Source organism: Lactuca sativa, chromosome 2 (genome assembly GCF_002870075.4).
Source record: "Lactuca sativa cultivar Salinas chromosome 2, Lsat_Salinas_v11, whole genome shotgun sequence".
Taxonomy (NCBI): domain Eukaryota; kingdom Viridiplantae; phylum Streptophyta; class Magnoliopsida; order Asterales; family Asteraceae; genus Lactuca; species Lactuca sativa.
The window spans coordinates 126,733,019-126,754,246 of NC_056624.2; the positions used below are offsets into that span (position 1 = coordinate 126,733,019).

At 32.8% G+C, this 21,228-nt stretch overlaps 1 protein-coding gene across 1 annotated transcript; it reads right to left on the reverse strand.

Annotated features, from left to right (window-relative positions):
• Window positions 1–17,214: 17,214 nt before the first annotated feature.
• On the reverse strand, window positions 17,215–18,880 carry LOC111898661 (zinc finger BED domain-containing protein RICESLEEPER 2-like). Its single transcript, XM_023894556.2, has 5 exons — window positions 18,181–18,880; window positions 17,762–18,085; window positions 17,651–17,688; window positions 17,395–17,447; window positions 17,215–17,299 (listed from the first exon to the last, which is right to left on the reverse strand). Exons 1-5 carry the CDS (start codon window positions 18,878–18,880, stop codon window positions 17,215–17,217), a joined length of 1,200 nt encoding a protein of 399 aa, XP_023750324.2.
• Between the last annotated feature and the right edge of the window lie 2,348 nt (window positions 18,881–21,228).

Consider the following 21,228-nt stretch of genomic DNA (forward strand, 5'->3'; position numbering starts at 1 on the left):
GTAATTAATAACTATTAACTATAATTACCTTCTGGATATCTTCCTCAATAATCACATCAACAGTATCTGTTTCGCCACCATTTCCTCTCTCTTCTTGTGTTACCTTCATATCTGCATTATTTATATACGAATAAGTCTACATATTTAGATATATAATTATCACTTTTTATTGCTATGTATTAAATAAAATCATATTGTATTAAGCACATAACACAAGGCCAGTGAAAGGATATACTAGTCTTAAACAGATATCCGAAAATCCAACATATTATTTTGACATTTTTTTTGATATTAAAGATCAAATTGTTACATTAATTAATTATTATTATGAACAGGTCAATTGGCTACCAAACTTTAGAAACTATGATTTAATTGGTTTTTGAAGGGGATGTTTGGATATGAATTATGGTTTTGTTTTTTATTATTAGAGAGAAAATAATTAGATTGGGATCTGCTATAATAAATTGATTATTGAGATAACTATAAAATTTATGAAACTGGTAATAACCTTAACAATTGATTATATGATTAGTTAATTCTGATCATTCAAGTCAGCAGTAATTAATTACCTTTGAGAGTTGCACAAATATTGTTTTGATGAGATGTATGGTTTTTTTTAATCCTTTTCCAGGCTGAAAGTAATTCAGGTGCTGATGTGGCAAACGCGGCGATTCAGCACTCAACCTGATATAAGGCCAGACACTGAAGGACAAATTTGTCCATTGAGTCTAGCTCTAGATCCAAAGCAGCATCATAATCCTTTACCTGTTAGATCATTCATATTGTCAAACTCCTGTTAGATAACTACTAGAAGCAGTAGCCCGTAGATAGAGACACTATATGTTTGAGCTCTCAATGGTAATCCCAATTGATAAGTCTTTGATAGCATTTCTATAATAGTAGCTACAAATGATTAGCAAATTAATATGTAGTTTTTTTTTTGTTTACTATGCCATTTATTGTATACCCATCTTCATGTAAATACTTTATATATATATATATATATATATATATATATATATATATATATATATATATATATATATAATTTTAAAATAAGATGTATGTAACATCATGAGTATTATAAAACTTGAGATTGGAAAGTAAGTAGTCTAGTACCTGAGTCAACTGTGTTGTTTTTCCAGAACCAGTTTCACCTATAACCACCACCACTTGATTCTCCCGTTTTACCTAAAACAAGGGTCACAACAATGTCAACAAATTGTTTTTTTGGCTATAAGTTTTGAAGAAAAAAACATACCTGTAATAACTCATCTTGAATAGAAAATATGGGGAGATACCGACGTTGTTGTGAAAGTGATTTTGACTTAGTATTCCTCGTTTTATGGTCATGACTTAGTCTAATCTCAATAACTACCCTTAGTGGGTGTATGCCTGTTTTCTAGTAACCGTTTTAGCTTTGTTATTTCTTTTAAGTAAGCTAGGATTTCCCTTTGTACGTATCCAGTTTATAATATAGAAAAGAGAGTTCTTATCAAGTATATGTTTTCTAAATTCTAACATTGTAGTATCAGAGCCAACGATTCCTTGTGGTTCTGAAAATGGCAACCAAAAGGACTGCACGAAGCACTACAAAACCTTTGATTCCATTGTTCAAAGGAGAAGGCTATGAATACTAAGATCACCAGATCTGTGGGAACAAGTTGAGCTTGGACTTCCTGCAGAGAATGAAGAGGAAACTTACGAGAACATAGAAGAAAAGATGCTAAGGCACTGGCTATTATCCAACAGGTAAACGAAATGCCTTCTCTCAACTTGATGATTTAAAGAAAATGACTCTGCAACTTAGAAATAGAAAAACATTACATGGAGAAGGAAAAGGTACAGTAAGAATTCAGTTTGAGAATGATAAGGCTAGATGCCTTCATGATGTTAAATACATTCCTGCCTTGGATCATAGTCGTCTGAGTGTTGGTATGCCAAAGTAACTCAAGTCAAACTTTGTGGCTTTTCGGATAGTGACTGGGCAGGTTATAATGATGATAGAAGAAGCGTCTCAGCAACTGTGTTCACTTTGGGAACAGGAGCTGTTACATGGAGCTCAAAGAAACAAGAGTGCACTGCACTTTCAAGTACCAAAGCTGAATATGTTTCCTTGACTGCAGCTGCATGTCAAGCAATGTTAATGAGAAGGGTTTTAAAGGAACTTCAACAAGAACAAGCTGAAGAAATTGTTATTTATGGAGATAACAAATCTGCAATTCTTTTAACAAAAAATCCCACTCTGTATAGTCGCACAAAGCATGTGGACACCAGGTTTCATTTCATTCGCAAGCTAGTTAGCTAGTTAGCAATGGAGTGATCCCTTTGTACGTAGGACCGCAGTGGAAAAATCGAAGCATACAACTGCCAAAGTCAAGTTCGAGATTTTAAGAAGGATCACCTGGTTGGAAAATGTCAGGAAATTTTGGTGGATCCTGATCAAGTTCCTCAAACTTGATAAGTGAAGAAAATTAGAGGTCACTTAGGGGGAAATTGTTGATACATGAAGTGACGCTCTTTATTTTGTCTGCCGCAGTCTACAGCTCTCCGCAGTCGAGCTCCCTCAACAAACACATTCGAAGTCGTCAAAAGCTACCGCAGTCTTTCTTCCTGTACTTAGTCTATTTTGTATCTATCTCTTGTAATACTCTCTATTGTCCAGTATGCCTTGCATGGCTACTCTTGGAGAGTAAATCTATTGTATCTCTTTAGTCTCTATAAATAGAGACTACGCTTTATTAATCAATATAGATCTCTTCTTAGTCATCTCTAAATCTTAATCATCTTCAAGTTATTCTTACGCATCTCATATCTCTCTTACTCTCTGAAATCCTCTCAAACACAACTGATTAATACCTCTCTTCGGAGCAAGTCATTCGTGACTTTATCACTAAGATTGATCTCACTCACTAACTTGGTTTGAATGCATTCCATGTTATGAATCAACTTATGTGTTTACTTGATATATCACCTGTTGTCATTTATGTTTCTTTATATTTCTACAACTAACTATCTAACCATCTAACATATTAACTTATTATTGTTGAGCATTTAGATCCTTTGAGATTAACTAATTCCGCAATCATACTTGTTCTAACGTTTGTTCAAGTGTGTCTCAAGTTTTTCTCTCAACAGTAGGCAAGCACTCAAATATGCTTGGATGTATGTTTGTTTAGTATGTGGTATTTTGGGGGAACTCACTAAGCTTTGTACTTATAGTTTTTAATATATGTTTCCGTTACTTCCAGTTCGAAGGGGAAGGGCCGACCTAGTCACACCGCATCACCCTATGATTTCCGTATTTAGAGATTTTAGGAATTTGTACTATGAAAACATGTTACTATGATACTTTTTTGACTATTTTGATATTAGTGTTGTTTGATTTGAATGAAATTAAAAATAAAATTTTATTTGTATTTCTGGGATGTTACATAAAATATCTATAAGTAAAGATGTTTCAAAATACAAAAACTCTAAGGATGTCATAATCAATACATAACATTATTACATCGTAAAGACCTAATGGTCTTGAACACTACTGTAGGTTGTCTCTTAATCACTCAGCATCCTAAAAAAGTTCCAGGAGCTTTAACCATGTTATCTATGATGTATATAATTTGAGTCGGTCTGGTTGGGATCCTGGTGAGACACATAGGGTTTTCAATCCCACAATATTATTATGATAATAGTTTATAATTATCAAACCTACAAAACTAACTTTTACCAAACAATATAGATATATCATATAACTTATATATCTATAAAATAATTACACACATACATACTCATCCTAACCGATTCTCACAAACCCTAGTCCACGATTACTAGGAAGAGTCATCTTGCCTGATGAATCGTTTAGAGCAATGGTTTGACTACATAGTTAGGGGATTCCTTGGTTGGTATAAGTCATAAATACACTTAAGCCGACTGAGTATTTGATAAATATGTCATCCCCAATTCATCTATGTATGTGGGTTATAAATCCACACTAGAAACGTTATTCACAAGAGTATCTAGAATGTAAAGTGTTCCCATCCTACCCTGTTAGATGACTAGACATATTGTTGTAGTTGCCTAATCGGACCCACCAGATCTAGCTATCCAAAGGAATATTATATCGTACTTGGTACATAAACCGTACATCGACACCCTTAATATGATGCTACCCAATATCCAAATTTGATTGAACTAAGCATCTCTTTTAAGTCTTAGTGTATAACTAGACAAGAATACAAAGCCTGTAATCAACACAATTTCCTATTTATGTAATACTTTTAGAATACATGATGTAAATAAACACTCATTTGATTTGACTTGAACTAAGCATCATTTATAAATCTTATTTTGTTACTATGTAAGACTATAATGCTTATAATCGATTTCCAAAATATTTTCCCGTTTATTCCATACTATCACAATACAATATGTAACGATTCTTTTATCCAACTTAATGGGATCTAAATATTCTCTATACATATTAGTTTCAAATTTAGACAAGATTACAATCCTTGAATTTGACTTTTAATACTAACTCTGTTTAGAAAAAATTATCATAAGCTAGTGTATATTTTTAACATAGAGTATTATGTATTTTAATACACACTAATCTTTTAAGTAATAATACTTATTTTTAAGATTATCATGTAATAATATTATATAAACATTTGGACACATAGTTAACTATATCTTGTTCACACAATATATGTTATCAAATATACTTTTAAGAAATATTCCAAATAATTAACAATTAATACAAAAATAAGCTTTCAACATATTATTCATACTTTTTAATAAATAATTTGTATTAAAATCATGTTAATGAAAGTAACTATGCACTCATCTGATATAGGCGGAAGACTTGCATGAAAGCCAACTCTTTGACTGACACTTCAGATTCTTTTTTAAAACGACCTAAACACGAATATTACTAAGCCCTAATAACCATTCGTATTTATAAAGTTGAATCGTTATAATGTTTTTATCAAAATTTTCAATAATCCTAAAAGAACACTAACGTACTGTTGATAAGGAACAACCAGGTAGGATCGTATCTGAGGTAGGATCCGTTTGGTATTATACTATTGGAATAATCCACTTTAAACTCCTCACATATCTAGCCTTGACATCACCCCAAGCAGTTCGGTCAGTAAAATGACCGGTATTAATAATAAATCTTATTATAAGTTCATAATAATGTTTAGAAACATAAATATAAGTAATATTTAAAGCACGGTAAGCATACCTAAACTTACAGGTTGTTGTATGAAAAATCGGACATTAGGTGGACAAAAATTTGAAACTGAAAGCTCTATTTCTCCCGTACATTACGCTTCATCGACTTTGGACATTTACACTTCCAAATCTGTCATATGATTATCACGCTCTGGAGTCGATGATTAGCATATTGATTATGCAACTTCGTCATGAGAAACATCACCAAGCTTACACTACCAACTACAATAAGGCTCTCGAGCAGCTTGATGATGCCATCATGGTGATGCCTCAACTTCATCTCCTTTTCTGAAATCTCAGCTTAATAGAAATTGTTTATTCAATATCATACTAATGGAAGTTTCAACATTTTAGTTTCTGTTGCTCACCTTAATGGAGACATACTCGGTTTGATTTCCAAAACAATATCTTTCTCCTAGGTATTTAACTTGTGTTTTGCTCGTGGCTTAATGTTTTCTTTGATTATATACTGTTTAATTGTTTAATTTTTGTTTGGTGTAGTTGATTGATAGAATGAAATTAACAAAGGAAGAGGCAAAAGAGTCTCTTGATTTTCTGTTGCAAGATGAAAATGAATTGCTAATAATTGCTTATCTTGTTCTTTTGAGATCTAGAGGTGAAACTTCTTGGGAAGCCATTGATTTGATATGGTTATTGAGATGATATGGTTATTGAATTATGATTTTGATTGATTTGAACATTGCATATGCTGCTACATCAATAGAATGCAACCACCACTATTATCAGGATCCACTGGCATTTCAAAATTAGAAAAATAATATGAAACGAAATCCAATAACATAATCAATCAAAAAGCACAAGCTGAAAGTCAAATCCAATTCCTATCACCCAAGGAAAGAGTGTTTTTGGTTTCCGTTCCAGTAAGAAGTTTACGGTTTGAGACTTAGAATCTGAATCGAAATCTAAATCCGAAACCAAGTTTAAACTTTTGATGTTAATCGCTGCCCAATGAATGATTCTTACACAATTTAGGAAAAATTCTTTTAGGGATTTGAGATGATTTTCTATTTTCTTTTATAATCTCTTGACCTGGTTGCTTTGTGGTTATACAAACTTAAGTATCCTCTTGATTCTAGAAATATTTACACTTATTTTTATATATGATCTTAGGGTTTTATAATCAAAAACCACATAGGTTTTAATTACGAGCTCAGATGAACTTATTGGATTCACTTCTTGTTTTCTAATGTGGAATTATGTTTTCCAAAAAAAAAGCATTCCTGACTGAATGTGTACATGATGAATTCAATTACCGGCAGTAAATGACATTTGATTTGGTATATTTATACAGAAGGTGAGAGGTCAGATAGAGAGTGACTAGTAGTTTACAAAGCCATTGTAACTTTTGTGGGCCTCAAGTCCTCTCTGATTCTATGTTAAAACTATGATATCATCATCATGGGCTTCGTATGTTGCTGCTTGCATGATGAATGTGAAGATTGTATATGTTAATCCTAATAGTTCCATATAAAAAAACTGCATCTATCTTCGATGCTTTCTTCAAAATTTCTTATATATGGTATGTTCATTACCAATCATCTAATCAAATGTTTCATGATTTTGTATCTATCTCTTTATAGTCATTACTTATTGTATGATTTTCTTATGAAACATTAATATAAGGACCAAAGTTGCAAACAGATGTCTTTGGGACAAAAACTGACATTAGTAGCTAAACTTAAGGACCAAAAATATATTTTATTTTTTTCATGGTTTATTTGTGAAGCTCTGAATCTAGTATTCCTACTCTTGAAGTCTATAGATTATGGTCGCATGGCTGAAATTCTTTTACAAAGGGCAGTTTTCTCTTATGAATTTACTCGTGGGACTGCAATTACATGGGTAAAAGTGTCATTTATGTTTTTATGAATTTACTCGTTAACGAAATTTGGAAAAGCACATTGTTTGTCCGCATATATTTTATTCATTAGATTGAAACTAAAATTAGTTATAGATATTAACTTCTTGCATATTTTGACCTGTATGATATTTTTTCATAGGGTCAATCTATTGTGGTAATTGATCATGGAATATTCTATTTCAGAAACCAAGGGAGATCATACATTAAGCGTTGTTGATGATTTATTCAGTCTGATGTACTTTTAGGGAGTATAAAAATTGAGGTCATATAGTGTATTCCAGTTGGTAAAGTATCAGACATTGATGATAAAGGTGATCAAGTATATGTTGTGGCGTGGGCTCCTAATATTGGAAGGTAATTAGTGTTTGTTTTGTATTTTATGTAAAACCAAAGGGATCTTATATAGTTACAATCTTGTTTATAATCTTCTTCACTAAATTAGAATTAGAGAAATGGCAGGAATTAGGGCTAACGCGACTCTTGATCCCATTCCAACTTCATTTCTAGTGAATCACAAACTCCCACCAGAAAAGAATACATCAAAGTTTCATAATATTTGTGTGGCAGCCCCTTTTAACAACTCTATCAACTTCTAATCATACCAGTACTTCTTCTTCTATCCCAATAACAACAACAATAACAACACCTATTTGTTTTGTACTTCATGAAGTTGTAAGGCTTAAAGCTGCTATGGAGATTGTCAAATGAGAACTTACTCATGGGTTCCTTTTAATTTTGTACACGTTTTGTTTTTCTATAATAAATATTATGTAACATTAATAATGTATTACAATTACTTACAATTGTAATCATTATTTGTATTTGACATATTAGTGCAGTGAATTATCTTCCTTCTTTATGGTATTTTATGTTGTATTATGACACTTTTAGTGTGTTATTTAATTTGAAAATTAGTAAATTTATCAAAATATATAATTTTTAAAACATTTAAAATTATGAAACGCAAAAATGTGCCTCGTAAGGTTATGACATGTAGATGCGTGTTGTCTTCCTTTATGATAAAGGCTTCAACAACACGTAATGCGTGTCATAAATACGCATCGTAAGTTTACAACGTGCAAAAGCATGTTGTCTTCCTTTATGATAGGGTCTTCCTTCACACGCATTTCCATGTCATTTGTGGCTTTTACGACACGCAATGCGTGTCATTAAAGGGTATTTTTCTAGTAGTGTATTTTTTGTCAAAAGCAACTAGATGAGGTTGTAGACTCATCAATACCTTTCTGTGCACATAAAGAATGTTGAAAACGAAGTTGAAACGAAGAAGTTATGTATGTTTGAAGTTGAACTAGAATTTGGGGGTTTTACCCTACGTAGGGCGTAGGAAGATTACGCAGGGCATAGATGATGAATGATGAATGCCAGTTTAATGACCTACGTAGGTGCGTAGGTTATGCTACGCAGGACGTAGCCGTTATAGATCAAAACCCTAACCCTATTTTTTGAGCCGTATTTAAGGGCTCTAACTTCTTGTAAGCCTTCCCATTTCCAGCCTCCATCACATCATACCGTTCCAATGAATCCCTAGCCGCCATTTTTGAAATTTGGAGCTTTTATAGAGCTTTAAGTGCTCTTTGAAGGAGGTAGGTCCTTGTAGAACCAAGAGGGGAAGCTTCAAGGTGTGTAGATATGAGATTTTCAAGCCAACATCTATCTCTAGAAGGTATAAAGTTCATACCTTGATGATGTTTCATGTTAGATCTAGTTACTCTTGATATTTTCATGCTTTTGTCTCCATTACTTTGGTCTTTATGAGTATGAGCTACTCCAGACCATTTGACTATCATTTCCAAACGTTTTTGGGGTTGTTAAGTCATAAAAATGAGAGCTTGCTCACTCTCATCCATCCATGCATGAGTTACTGAGCAATAGATGTTTTTCAGGTATCATTGGTGATTGTGGGAAGGCGAATGCGTGATCGTACACATCCTCCTACTGATTTACGTTTTGAGAGATTTTTGATACTCTGATTCTATGGATTTGATTTTAAAACATTGGTCTATTATCTTATGGTTCGTAGGAATGTTATATAAAAATGAAAAGGATTTATCGTGGTTTTTGAGACGTTACAATTATCATGCATCCTCATTAATTATTATTCAATTTTGTTCTCACGTATCGTTTTTCACTCATTTTAATTATTACAGAATATGATTGTTAATAACACATTCTCACATCTTTATAACAGAATGAGAATCACAAAAAAAATCTATAATATCCTTATTGATGATTTAATAAGTAAAAATGCATAATAATGACAATAATTATGTAAAGTTAAATGTATTCACATTAGCAAAAACCATATTTTCATAGTCATTATCATAGAATATCACTGTCCAGACGTCCGCAGAATATATGTCGATATACATTTGAACCTTTTCTCTCTCTCTCTCTCTCTCTCTCTCTCTCTCTCTCTCTATCTATCTCTATCTATCTATCTATCTATCTATATATATATATATATATATATATATATATATATATATATATATATATATATATATATATAAAATATTAATTTGTCAAATAAAAGATTGTGTTTATTGTCAAATTTATTAAAATGGGAGGCCTCGTAATAAATTCTCTACATTTAGTCGTTGTTCATTAAAACGGCCATTCAGTTCGCATTAAATGGTTTTGCATAAATGTTCTAATATGAAAAACTATTTTTTACGATTATTTATAATTTAAAAATTTTAGAAAAAAAATGTAATTTTTCATATTTTATGTAAATTTTATTCATATTTTAAAAATTCCATCATATTACGCTAGCTTATTTTGCTAAAACACCTTCTATTGCAAAATAATTAAGGATGTAAACGAGCCGAGCCGAGCTTGAGTTTGGTCAGACTCGGCTCGGACACGTTTAAGTTATGGGGGGCTCGTGCTCGAGCTCGACTCGATTCGATCTTTATTGCACCGAACTCAGCTCGTATTCGTGAAGAATTATACAGGTTCGGTTTTAGCTCAAGATCGAATTGATTTTCGTATGATGAACCCAAATAAGCTTGATTTAAAAAACTCGTTTACTAATACCCTACATCTCTAATTCCTCAAAAAAAAAATTATTTTAATAAAAAAAATAATAATGCATATTATATATAGGCTCGTTTAATTCGATCTTGAATTGAGTTTTTAACAATTTGATCTCGAGTCGAGCTTTTAACGAGTTGATCTCGAGTCGAGTTTTTAACGAGTCGATTTCGAGTAGTTCACTAGTAGTTCGACTCACTTACACTCTAAAAAAGAATTCACAAATTTTTAGCGGGAATAATAATAAAGTCATTATACAAATTAAAACAACTTTTAAAATTTAATATTACGAATTGATAAAAAAAAATTTTAGTTTAAAATCGACGGTATTTTTTTGCTATAACACCTATGACCATTTTAGCAATTAATAATTAGATAAATTACATAAAAGACGCAAACTTTATATAAAATTTGGATTTTGATATTTTGTTTTGTGTTTTTTTTTTTTTTTAATTTTCAATTAACTCATTAAGTTTCTATTTTGTTTTATTTTATTTTTTCAATTTTAACTAATCGACCTGTTTTTCTGGTGTTCCATGTTTCATACTTACCGACAAAAAAGAAACAGATGTGACTTATATATATATATATATATATATATATATATATATATATATATATATATATATATATATATATATATATATATATATATATATATATATAATCTTAGCTGGTAAACATCTTGGTTAAATTGAATTCTTATATAAATCTGTACTTACTTTCCCTAAAAAAAATTCTCCTTTTGGAAAATCATGGTTTTATTTAATGGCTTCCCAATATTTTCAGGTTGTTCATCATTCCAGAGTGGTATAAGCAAATCAATGAAAGTTGTCCACATTAATATCTCAAAAAGTAACATCTTCTCAAGGCAATCTGGATGAAGATTAGTGTCCATAGTTATCACATAAGCCGGTAATATTACTATAAATAATAGTGTCTTTTTGGGTTATACGAATAACAAAATGAAGTAGATCTGAAAAGATATTTATTTAGAGACTTATTTTGTTAACTAATTAATAGTTTAATTAATTAATAATAAATAAATGGAATATGAATATTCCAGAACGCTTTGAATTCATTAGATAATTATTATTATATTTGATAATTATCTCTAGAGTTTCAAATCATCTCCTTATAAATAGAGGACTCCAAATTCAGTTTTGATACTTGTGAAATTACCTCTCAGTTGTCAAAATTCTGAATTCCTCAAAACCCTAAAGAATCTCAAATTGTCGATCCCACGTCGTGGCCTATTCATCTCCATGTCGTGGTCGAAGAAAATCAAGATTTCGATTCTGTTTGAAGCTCATTGTTAGAGGGTTGCTTGGATTTGTTTCTTGTTTGTCTCTTGGGTGCGATTTCAGAAGATAAACTCTCATTTGGGTTCTCTAGTCCAATTGACTGGCTCGCCAAAAGAAACCCACAAAGAAATCTAAGGTATGTATTATATCATTTGAGTTCTATAAGTTGCATAGATTAGTTGAGTTTAGCTCTATTCCTTCGAGTTTATATCAGATTTGTTTCTGTTTTCCGCTGCCATTTGTTTGATCTAATGAGGCTGGAAGCCCATCTATGGTATCATAGCTTGGTTAACTCAAGTCTATTGCACTTAGACTTTGTCCTTTGAATATGTTAGGGTTTTTATGTGAAGGTTTTATGGTTTTAAATCATTTTAAATGTATAAAAATCTGCCTTGATTGATATTGAATTTGTTTATGCTTTAAAACAACAATTTTTGTCATCTTGCCTCTTCGCCACGACGTACTTAGTCTTTCACCACGTTGTGGTATCTACATGGATCATGACTAATTTCAATGCGATGTTGTGGTCACCTCTTGACCAGGGCGTGGTTTGCAATTGAGAACCTAAAGTTCTAGATTCTTCTAAATTCGATTTTATTTTTGGTTGCTCATGTTTTTCATTTTTAATCACATACAAACTAGCCTTTTTTGAAAAAAAAAGATAAAGTTACATTTGATTTAATTATAAGATTAATTGAAAGACAAAAGATTAGAACTCTTATAATTTATTGTTGACTTTTTAGTCAATAGAGTTAAAAGACATTTTATCCACAAGTGTGTGTGTGTGTATGTATATCTATATCTATATCTATATATATATATATATATATATATATATATATATAACACTAAAATAAACATTATGTTCTCACATATTTCGTAATATGCATTGTTAGTCTTACCTCTACTAGGCTCATCCACTTTATTGCTATAAAGGATGTTTAAGGTAGCTCTCTTTGACTCCTAATGAGGTCGGCTTTTAAGTGGCTTCATTAATCACCACCCTCATCGTTCTTGTGTTTGAAGTGGAGTTACTGAAAGGGTTTGATAGGACACTTGTGCAAATTTAAAAGTATTAATTCTATATTAATAAAACATTTTATATACATACTGTTAATCTTACGCTTCCCATGGAAATTAAGCCTTGTATTATGTTCTTGTTGACGTTAGCGTGTATGGTTTATCGACTCGTCAAAAGAAGAACATAGTCAAAGAAAGGTATATGGTGATCATGATTTTGAAGTGTTACTCGAGTCGAATCTCTTCGTAACTTCTCATGGTCAATTCACCATTTGGATTCATGATGCTTGGCTAATCTAGTCATGAATGCTAAATGAGCATTATAAGAGATTAACAACGTATTAATATAAGTCAATAAATCTTATTTCTCTTGGGATCTCATGTATATTGAGATTGACAATTGTTTGTCCACCTAAATAACTACAGTTTGTAATTTTCGGCTAATCCACTTTACATTGTGAAGCCAAATACGGATCCTAGCCTTTTGATTCATAATTTGTTATTTGGTAATTATAATAAAATGATTCTTCCTCCTCCTGCACCAACCACTTCATCAAACTTCTCTACTCCAACTCCTCTCGCAAGACAAGCTCAATAGTCCAAACTACCTAGATGGGATTTATTACCTAAGGATCACTTTGAGGTACGAAAAGAAGGAGTATGTCTTGGATGAGTATCTTGAAGATGAGCTTCCTGATGATGTTACTAAAGAAGAAGTAGCCAAACATGAAAAACATCACTATCACTCGATTGAAGTCTCATGTCTAATGTTGCTGACATGTATTCTAATCTCCAAAAGAGTTGTAAGTACCTTGGGGTGCACCACATAAACGAGCAGCTCATGGACATGTTTCAAGAGCATGCTCGAACTAATAGATTCAAGGTGATGCAATCTATTATAGGATGCAAGAAATAGGATGGTGTTTCTATGAGTGCCCATGTGTCAAAACTAAAAGGGTACTTTGACAGACTTGAGCATTTTGGCTTCCTATTTACTCAAGAATTATATATTGATGTCATTCTTAACTCTCTGACTAGTGCGTGCAAGTAGTTCACTATTAACTATTATATGAATGGTTTTGAGAAGATTATTATGGAGCTTCATGGGATGCTCAAGATATATGAGGAAAGCATTATTCAACATAGGAACATAATTTCAACCACTATTGTTCTGGCTATTAGGGAAGGTGGTGTGAAGAGAAATACGACCTATCATCCTAATGTTAATGTAAAAGGGAAAGGAAAAGTTGGTAATCCTAACCCTAAGAAGGATGTTTATATTGGGTTTTGAGCATTCTAACACTCCTATGGTGTACATACAACCCTAAATACCTTGGATCCATGTTTTCTCTATTATACATGCAAATATCAATTTTCCAAGTATTATCCTAACTAGCATATTATGAAGTACAAGTAATATAAAACTAGTAGAATTACATACCACTTTGTTGGTGCTTGATTCCATGGAGCTCAAGAGCCTAGTACCCCAAATGTGACACCTCAAATGGTTCACACAACACCATGAACATTTGGAATAACCATGAGAGAAGATATGAGTTCTTATCAATCTATGAAATCGGCTCGCCCTATATGTTATGCACTAGTGCCAGTTTCACCAACCAATGGGGTCTTTATATAGTGTGCACATTAGGGTTACACTATGTAACCTATGACTTTACCCATTCCTTATGCTCCATGGGTTTTAACCTCCATGGAGTATCCATGGGCCACCATATGCGTTAAACCGAACATAAGGAATCATGGATCATAAGCCCACATATATAATAATCAATGATTTACACAATCAATCCCCATATATTTAATTAGTCTCTTTTTAATCACTAAATTAATTCCAAATTAATTCTTGATCAATACTAATTAAATAATATGATTTCATATCAATATATTAGAACTTATAATATATTAATATGTCACAAATATCTTCTTCTCATTAAAAGGTCTACCCAAATGTTCTGATGCCATGCAACCCAAATGGACCATGCCGGGTGGGGTCAAGTATATACCAATTATAGTTATGGACTTAGACACTAATCCAACAGTTTCTGACATACCTCTAATGAATTACCCTAAAGAAGCCATTGGCTATTATTGCCAAGAGAAGGTCCATTAGAAATGTAGCTTCCCTAAATATCTGGAGGATCTTAAGAAGAACAAGGCCAAGGGTGGTGTCACTTTAGGGACTAAGATGAAGTAGGAAGCTAAGGCATGGAGAGCTTGCCTTGATCATGGGGAACAAGATTAGAGTGGTTGTTACCAATATTGGAGATTACAAGCTGTCATTTCTTTCTAGTTTTTTAGTTGTTGTAAAAGATTGTTGCTATTCGCCGTACATGGCAACAAACATTATTTCATTTTATGCATTCGGGTTGGATGGTTTTACTTTTGGATTTTATAATAGTGATGCTTCTATTTTGGTTTACAAAGACAATGCTATTTATTTTAAAGCTAATCGTTACAATGACATATATGAATCTATGATTGGTGTAAGTAGAAACAATAACATAATCTTAAATTTTGGCTAATTTACTTAGGATAAATTATGTCTATGGCATTGTTCTCTTGGCCATATACACAAGAAGAGAATCCCCAAGCTCTAGTCGGATGGAATCTTGGAACCATTTAACCTAGAGTTGAATGGATATTTTGAATCTTGCTTACTTAGGAAGATGATAAAGTCTCCTTTCACATTTCACTATGAGAGAGGGACAGATCTGTTGGACATCATATATTCGGATGTATATGGCTTGTTCAAACATATCACCAGACATTGTGAAAGATACTTTGTCATGTTTACTGATAGTTTCAGCAGATATGGATATGTTTATTTGATTAAACATAAGTCTGAGACATTTAAAGTGTTCATGAAATTCTAAAGTGAAGTAGAGAATAAACTGGGCAAGAAAATCTAGATACTTCGTTTTGATAGGGATAGAGAGTATCCTAGTGATGACTTTTACGACCATCATAGAATCCGTAGGATAGTGTCACAACTAGCTCCACCAAGAACACCACAACATAATGGTGTGTATAAAAGGAGAAATCAAACCTTTCTTGACATGGTTTGTTCTATGATGACTCGTGCTATACTTCCAATTAGTGTCCTGGGTTATGCTCTATAAACGGCCGCTTATATTCTAAACCTCGTACCAACTAAGAAGTTTGAGAAAACACCATTCAAAATATGGAAAAGAACTCATCGCTTTCTTGCATGAATCAAGTTATAGGGTTGTGATGCTTTCGTTTATTGAGAAGCCCTAGACAAACTTGAACCCTAATCTGAAAGTTGTTAGTTCATTGTTTATCGTAAAGATTCTTTTGGATACTTGTTTTACAAGCCCACTAAGAACAATATCTGTGTTGCTCTTAGTGTAACATACACATTCAGTTATCGTGTTTTGTTAGTTTTAAAATTAATATTATTAAATAATATATGGTTTTTAGCATTGAGTTCTAAAAAGATAGTTTTATGAGAATTGAAGTAAAACTATGTTTAGATTCATTCGGGAAGTATTGGAAGTCTTATGAGATTCCAATCAAAAGTCAAATATCGAAATTAATGAAAATGTAAAATTTAAGTTGGAAATAAGTAAGAATAATGTTATTAAAAGTTGTAAATTATCTCGTTAGAAACATTTAGGCGAAAACCTCACTGAAATTCGGGTTATAACGAATAAGTTATGACTTATTGAAGCTTCGTGACAGAACCGACACGACGCCATATGACGTAAAAAGTGAGTTTATGATATAAGATAGTTTTTAGCTTTAGTGATCTAAATGAAAGACGTAGTATTCGTTAAACCGATAATTTTCATAAAAAGAACGTCCAAATCTGACTTCGTAGATTTTTCTAAGATTCGGCATAGCAGTACACAGCCCGAAACTAGAAATAGAGTTCGAGTGATTTTTAGCCGATACAAATTAAACGATAATCAAAGGTATTGTTAATAGTAGTACAATGGTAAAAAGACAGACAAAAACGGACTTCGAATGAAGAAGTTATGAATTTGTCTATGTCTAATGCACATTAGACAAATCTTACAAGCAAAATTCATGACAGTCTTGATTCATATCTACTTCCAACATATGACCGACTGTGGATGGTTTGAATAACTTAGTCATTCGGGAAGAATGACCTAGTTATTCTGGAAGTCAAAACATGCAAAGTGAAACACAAAAATATTACTAATCATGTATGGCCTCAACACTTTGAGTGTAAATAAAACATCTTTTATCTAAGCACCATATAGATTACTCATTATTCATGTTTCGATTAATTACTTAATACTTGAATTAAAACAATAGTGATGCCATGCTCCAAGCATGCACAATATGTTTATCTAAACAATAGCTATGCCATACTCCAAGTATGCACACTATGCTTACATATAGGGGTGTTCACGGGGCGGTTCGGCTCGGATAGTAATGAAATTATGAACCGTGACCACGGGGCGGGTATCTTATTTGCACTAACCGAAACCGAACCGCATTATACAAAAACCCGAACCGAACCGAACCGTGTGAAGGCGGGTAACCACGGTTCGGTTCACGGTTACCTAGTAAATAAGTAAGTGTAAAAAAAACAAAATTAATCAAAAAAAAAAGCTACATTCAAGTGAATTGTAAAATATCCAATATCCATTCAAAACAAAGTCATCCAAAATAATATAATTCAACAAGAGATTTTAAAAGTGTTTAACACTAGTTTGATAACACACAAAACATCCATAATCCCTTCAACAAAACAAAAAAACAGGAGCAAATCATCTCAAAATCAACACCAAACCTGCAAAAGAAAAAAAACAACATTTAGTACAAATAGCAAAAAAAAACATCACAAAGACTGCACAAAACAGCACCAAAATCTGCACAAAACAACACCAAAAAACTGCATAAAACAACATTGAAAAACTATACAAAACTGCATCAAAAAACTGCACAAAACAACATTAAAAAACAACACAAAAAAACTGCACAAATTAGCTTAAAAACCACACAAAACAGCTACCAAATGTGTAGAAAGCAACAATAAAATACGTTAAAAAAACTGCACAAAAAATGCATATAAACAACACTTTAAAGCACAAAAAAACAATTAACTACAAAAGTTTACCATCTTAAAACTTTAATCATCCACAGTAAGGGCGGATATAGCTTGAGGCAAGTCTTTCACTTCTGAAACAATGAAAATTATACATTAGATTTAATAAAACATGAAACTACAAAACTTAAAAGAACAAAGTCATACCGGCTTCATAGTTTTCAAGAGCTTCAAAACTTTCCTCTATATCAATAGGAACGTTTTTGGACCTAAGCCAATTTTGACAACATATCAATGCTTCCACCGTTTTGGGGGTCAATGAGCTACAAAATGCATCAAGAACGCGTCTCCCGGTACTAAATGAAGATTCTGAAGCTACAGTTGAGGCGGGAATTGCCAAAACATCCCTAGCAATTGCCGCGATGACCGGAAACCTTACTTGATTTTTCTTCCACCAACTAAGTATATCGAACTTGTTATCCAAAGACTCACATTGCTCGCCCAAATACCAATCCAACTCACATTTTGCAGCTATAGTAAATTAATTATCAAAAAATATTACAATAAATAAATCAATTATATAAGTATAAATAACAAAAATAAAATAATGACAACTTGTAAATTACCTGTACCACTTGAGTTCTCTTCCAACAATCTTTTATATTGGTTGTTCAAGAAAGTTGTCGGATCATCATCAACATCAATAACAATCTCTTCATCAACTTTTTCGGAACTACTTGTCGAATTTTCATTAATAACTCCAACTTCATGCGAGTAATGAGCATACAAATCTCGCAATACTTTTTCTACTTGATCACACAAATTTTTGGCTTTTTCTTCATCATAAGTTTGGCTAATAATGAAGGAAACATAACCTAACTTGTATCGTGGATCAAGAATTGGAGCAATAAATAAAAGCACATTTATGTTTGATGAATTGCTCCAATACTTATCATATTTCTCCTTCATTTTAGTAGCCATCTTTTTAAAACCATCATCACTTGTTATCATCTTTTTTTTAATCATTGCTCCAATGCCAAAGACTTCATGAAAGTAATTGTTTCTAGTTACATACAAGGAGCCAGAAATATGCAAAGTAGATGTATAAAAACCTCTCAAGAAAGGTAACATACACCTAACATGCTCCCAATCTTCTTCATTGGGCAACCCCTTCAATGATAAAAGCTCGGACCTATACTTACTATCTTGCTCCTCCAATAAATCAAAAGCATCTTGAAACTTGATAACACTTTCTAGCATCAAGTATGTTGAATTCCACCTTGTTTCAACATCAAGAGAAACAAGGCTTTTACTCTCAATTTTCATTTTCTCAACACATCCCTTAAAGCGTTGAAGCCTAGCCGGAGAAGACCCACATATTTCACAGCTGATCGAATTCGGGCAATACTTGTGTCTACATCTTTTAAACCTTCTTTGACAACAAGACTTAAGATGTGGGCACAACATCTCATATGCAAATGTTGACTATCCAACACACTATGCTTCCATGCATTCAATCTTCTTTTTAGGTATCGAATACAAAGATCATTTAAACTAGCGCTGTCAACTGTAACTGTGAAAACCTTGTCTAGTCCCCAATCAAGTAAGTTCTTCTCCACATATTTTCCAATTATCTCACCAGAATGACCAGAAACAGGACAAAAGTTTATTATTCTTTTGTGAATGGTCCAGTCTTTATCGATAAAATGAGCTGTCAAATACATGTAACTAAGATTTTGCCTAGAAGTCCAGAGATCGGTTGTTAAAGAAACGCGTTGTCTGTTCTTAGCAAAATACTTCTTCAACTTTTCCGCTTCTGACTTATATATCTCCAAACAATCATTGGTAATAGCGGTTCTTGAAGGGATTTGAAATTGTGGTTGCAACATGTTCAATAGGTCACGAAACCCTTCATGTTCGACAGTCTTGAATGGTAATTCGTCAATAATGATCATTCTAGCACACAGATATCTACACTTGGCTTGGTCAAATTTCCAAGGGACAAATGTAGAAACACTTTCTCCGTTTTCTTGTTTAGAAGCTTGGTTTTGAAACATCAACAATTTTTGTTTTTTGTCGATGTTATCAGGGTTTTTAGTGCAACGTGCTGTATGATTCCGCATAGAACTAGTTCCATTCTTACTAGGACAATGCAGTCGTCTGGTACAATGATTACAAACGGAGTAATTAGGATCATCAGGATCTCTAGTAAAATGTTGCCATGCTTCAGAAGTATCCGCCTTTTGCTTTCTTTTTTCGGTCTTTTTCCCTTCATCCACTTTCCTAGAGTTAGAAGTTTCTGTTGTAGGTGAAGGATTTACACTTGTATTTGAACTTCCAGATTGTTGTGTTGGTAAAGAATCACCATCAACCTCCATTTCAGCCATTCTTTCTAAAAAAACATATAAAAAAGTAAGAAAGTTTAATATTGAAGAAAAAAATCACCATGAAACTTAAGTGAAGATAATAAGTTACTTAACAGGTTATTAACAAGCATTTCTTCAGCCTATTTTACAACATTCAGAACCAAAAGTTTTCCTTTCTGTCAACAACACATTGATTTGAATAAAGAATTCAAAGTATATATTCAATATTCATAACTAATTCATCAAGAAGAACCTTCATACTTCATTACGTGAGTTGATATTGATATAAATATACAATCTAAAGTTGTAATCAGATAGATAGATAGATACCAAGTACCATACTGTGAGTCTGTGACTACTGTACATACATCCATACAGGCATGCCATAAATTGATAATTTGATATAAACACAGTACACATTGAACAAATGACATACATTGGTATAAGCACATTTAACAGATATCCTATATCACATTGAACAGATGACATACATTGTGAAAGAAAAAAAACATTAGAATTTAGAAGGAGAAAGTCGACATTGCTAAGAAGGAGAATAATCAAATTACCGAGTTGGTGAGTTGCGACTATACAGACTATAGAGAATCGGGGAAAGGAGATACCAAATTAGTGAATTACCGAGTACAGAGAATCAGAGAACGGTGAAGTAGACGTTGCTGCCCTTCCTGTAAGATGAACGACGTTGCTGCATTCCAAATTTCCAATGGCGAGAACGATGGGTCGATGGTTGGCGGAATTCCGGTGAGCGGCGAGCGGTGAGCGGGTGTGAGTCTGTGTCTCTGTGAGTCGGACGATCGATGATGGTCGATGATGGCTGTCGTAGTGTCGTTGTTTGAAGTTTGACCTAAACCCCTAACTCTCGGACTCTCGGTAACTCCTAAGGGCTAAGCCAGAGAAATCAAAGAATGAGTAAACCATTTGGGCCTTTTGTCATTTGGGCTGTAAAAAATATTTGTCTGTAACAAAAATATGTGAATTGGATTGTACGCTGGAGCCTATAATATTTACATTACATAATAAAAATAATATAATACGGTTCGGTTCGGGTATCCACGGGTATTTGAATATCCAAACCGTAACCGACCCGCATGTACCCGATTTTTTTCGGTTTCGGTTTTTTTCGGTTATGGATCGACCGGATCGGCTCGGTTTTTCGGTTTCACGGTTATTTTGCACACCCCTACTTACATATGGTCCTCTCTTTGTGAAACAGGTCGATTGACAACATTTCAAGGATGCTTATTTCATAATTACAATCCTTATTGTAAATGTAAACATACCAAACTCTTG

Excerpts from the sequence above, each read along its gene's own strand:
- LOC111898661 (XM_023894556.2), bottom strand. The coding sequence starts at position 18,880 with ATGAAAATTGAGAGTAAAAGCCTTGTTTCTCTTGATGTTGAAACAAGG. Across the intron at positions 17,689-17,761 it reads TCTTGAAAACTATGAAGCCG|AAGTGAAAGACTTGCCTCAA; the intron begins GTATGACTTTGT and ends TCATTGTTTCAG. Across the intron at positions 17,448-17,650 it reads AAGCTATATCCGCCCTTACT|TTTTTTGATGCAGTTTTGTA; the intron begins GTGGATGATTAA and ends TGTTTTGTGCAG.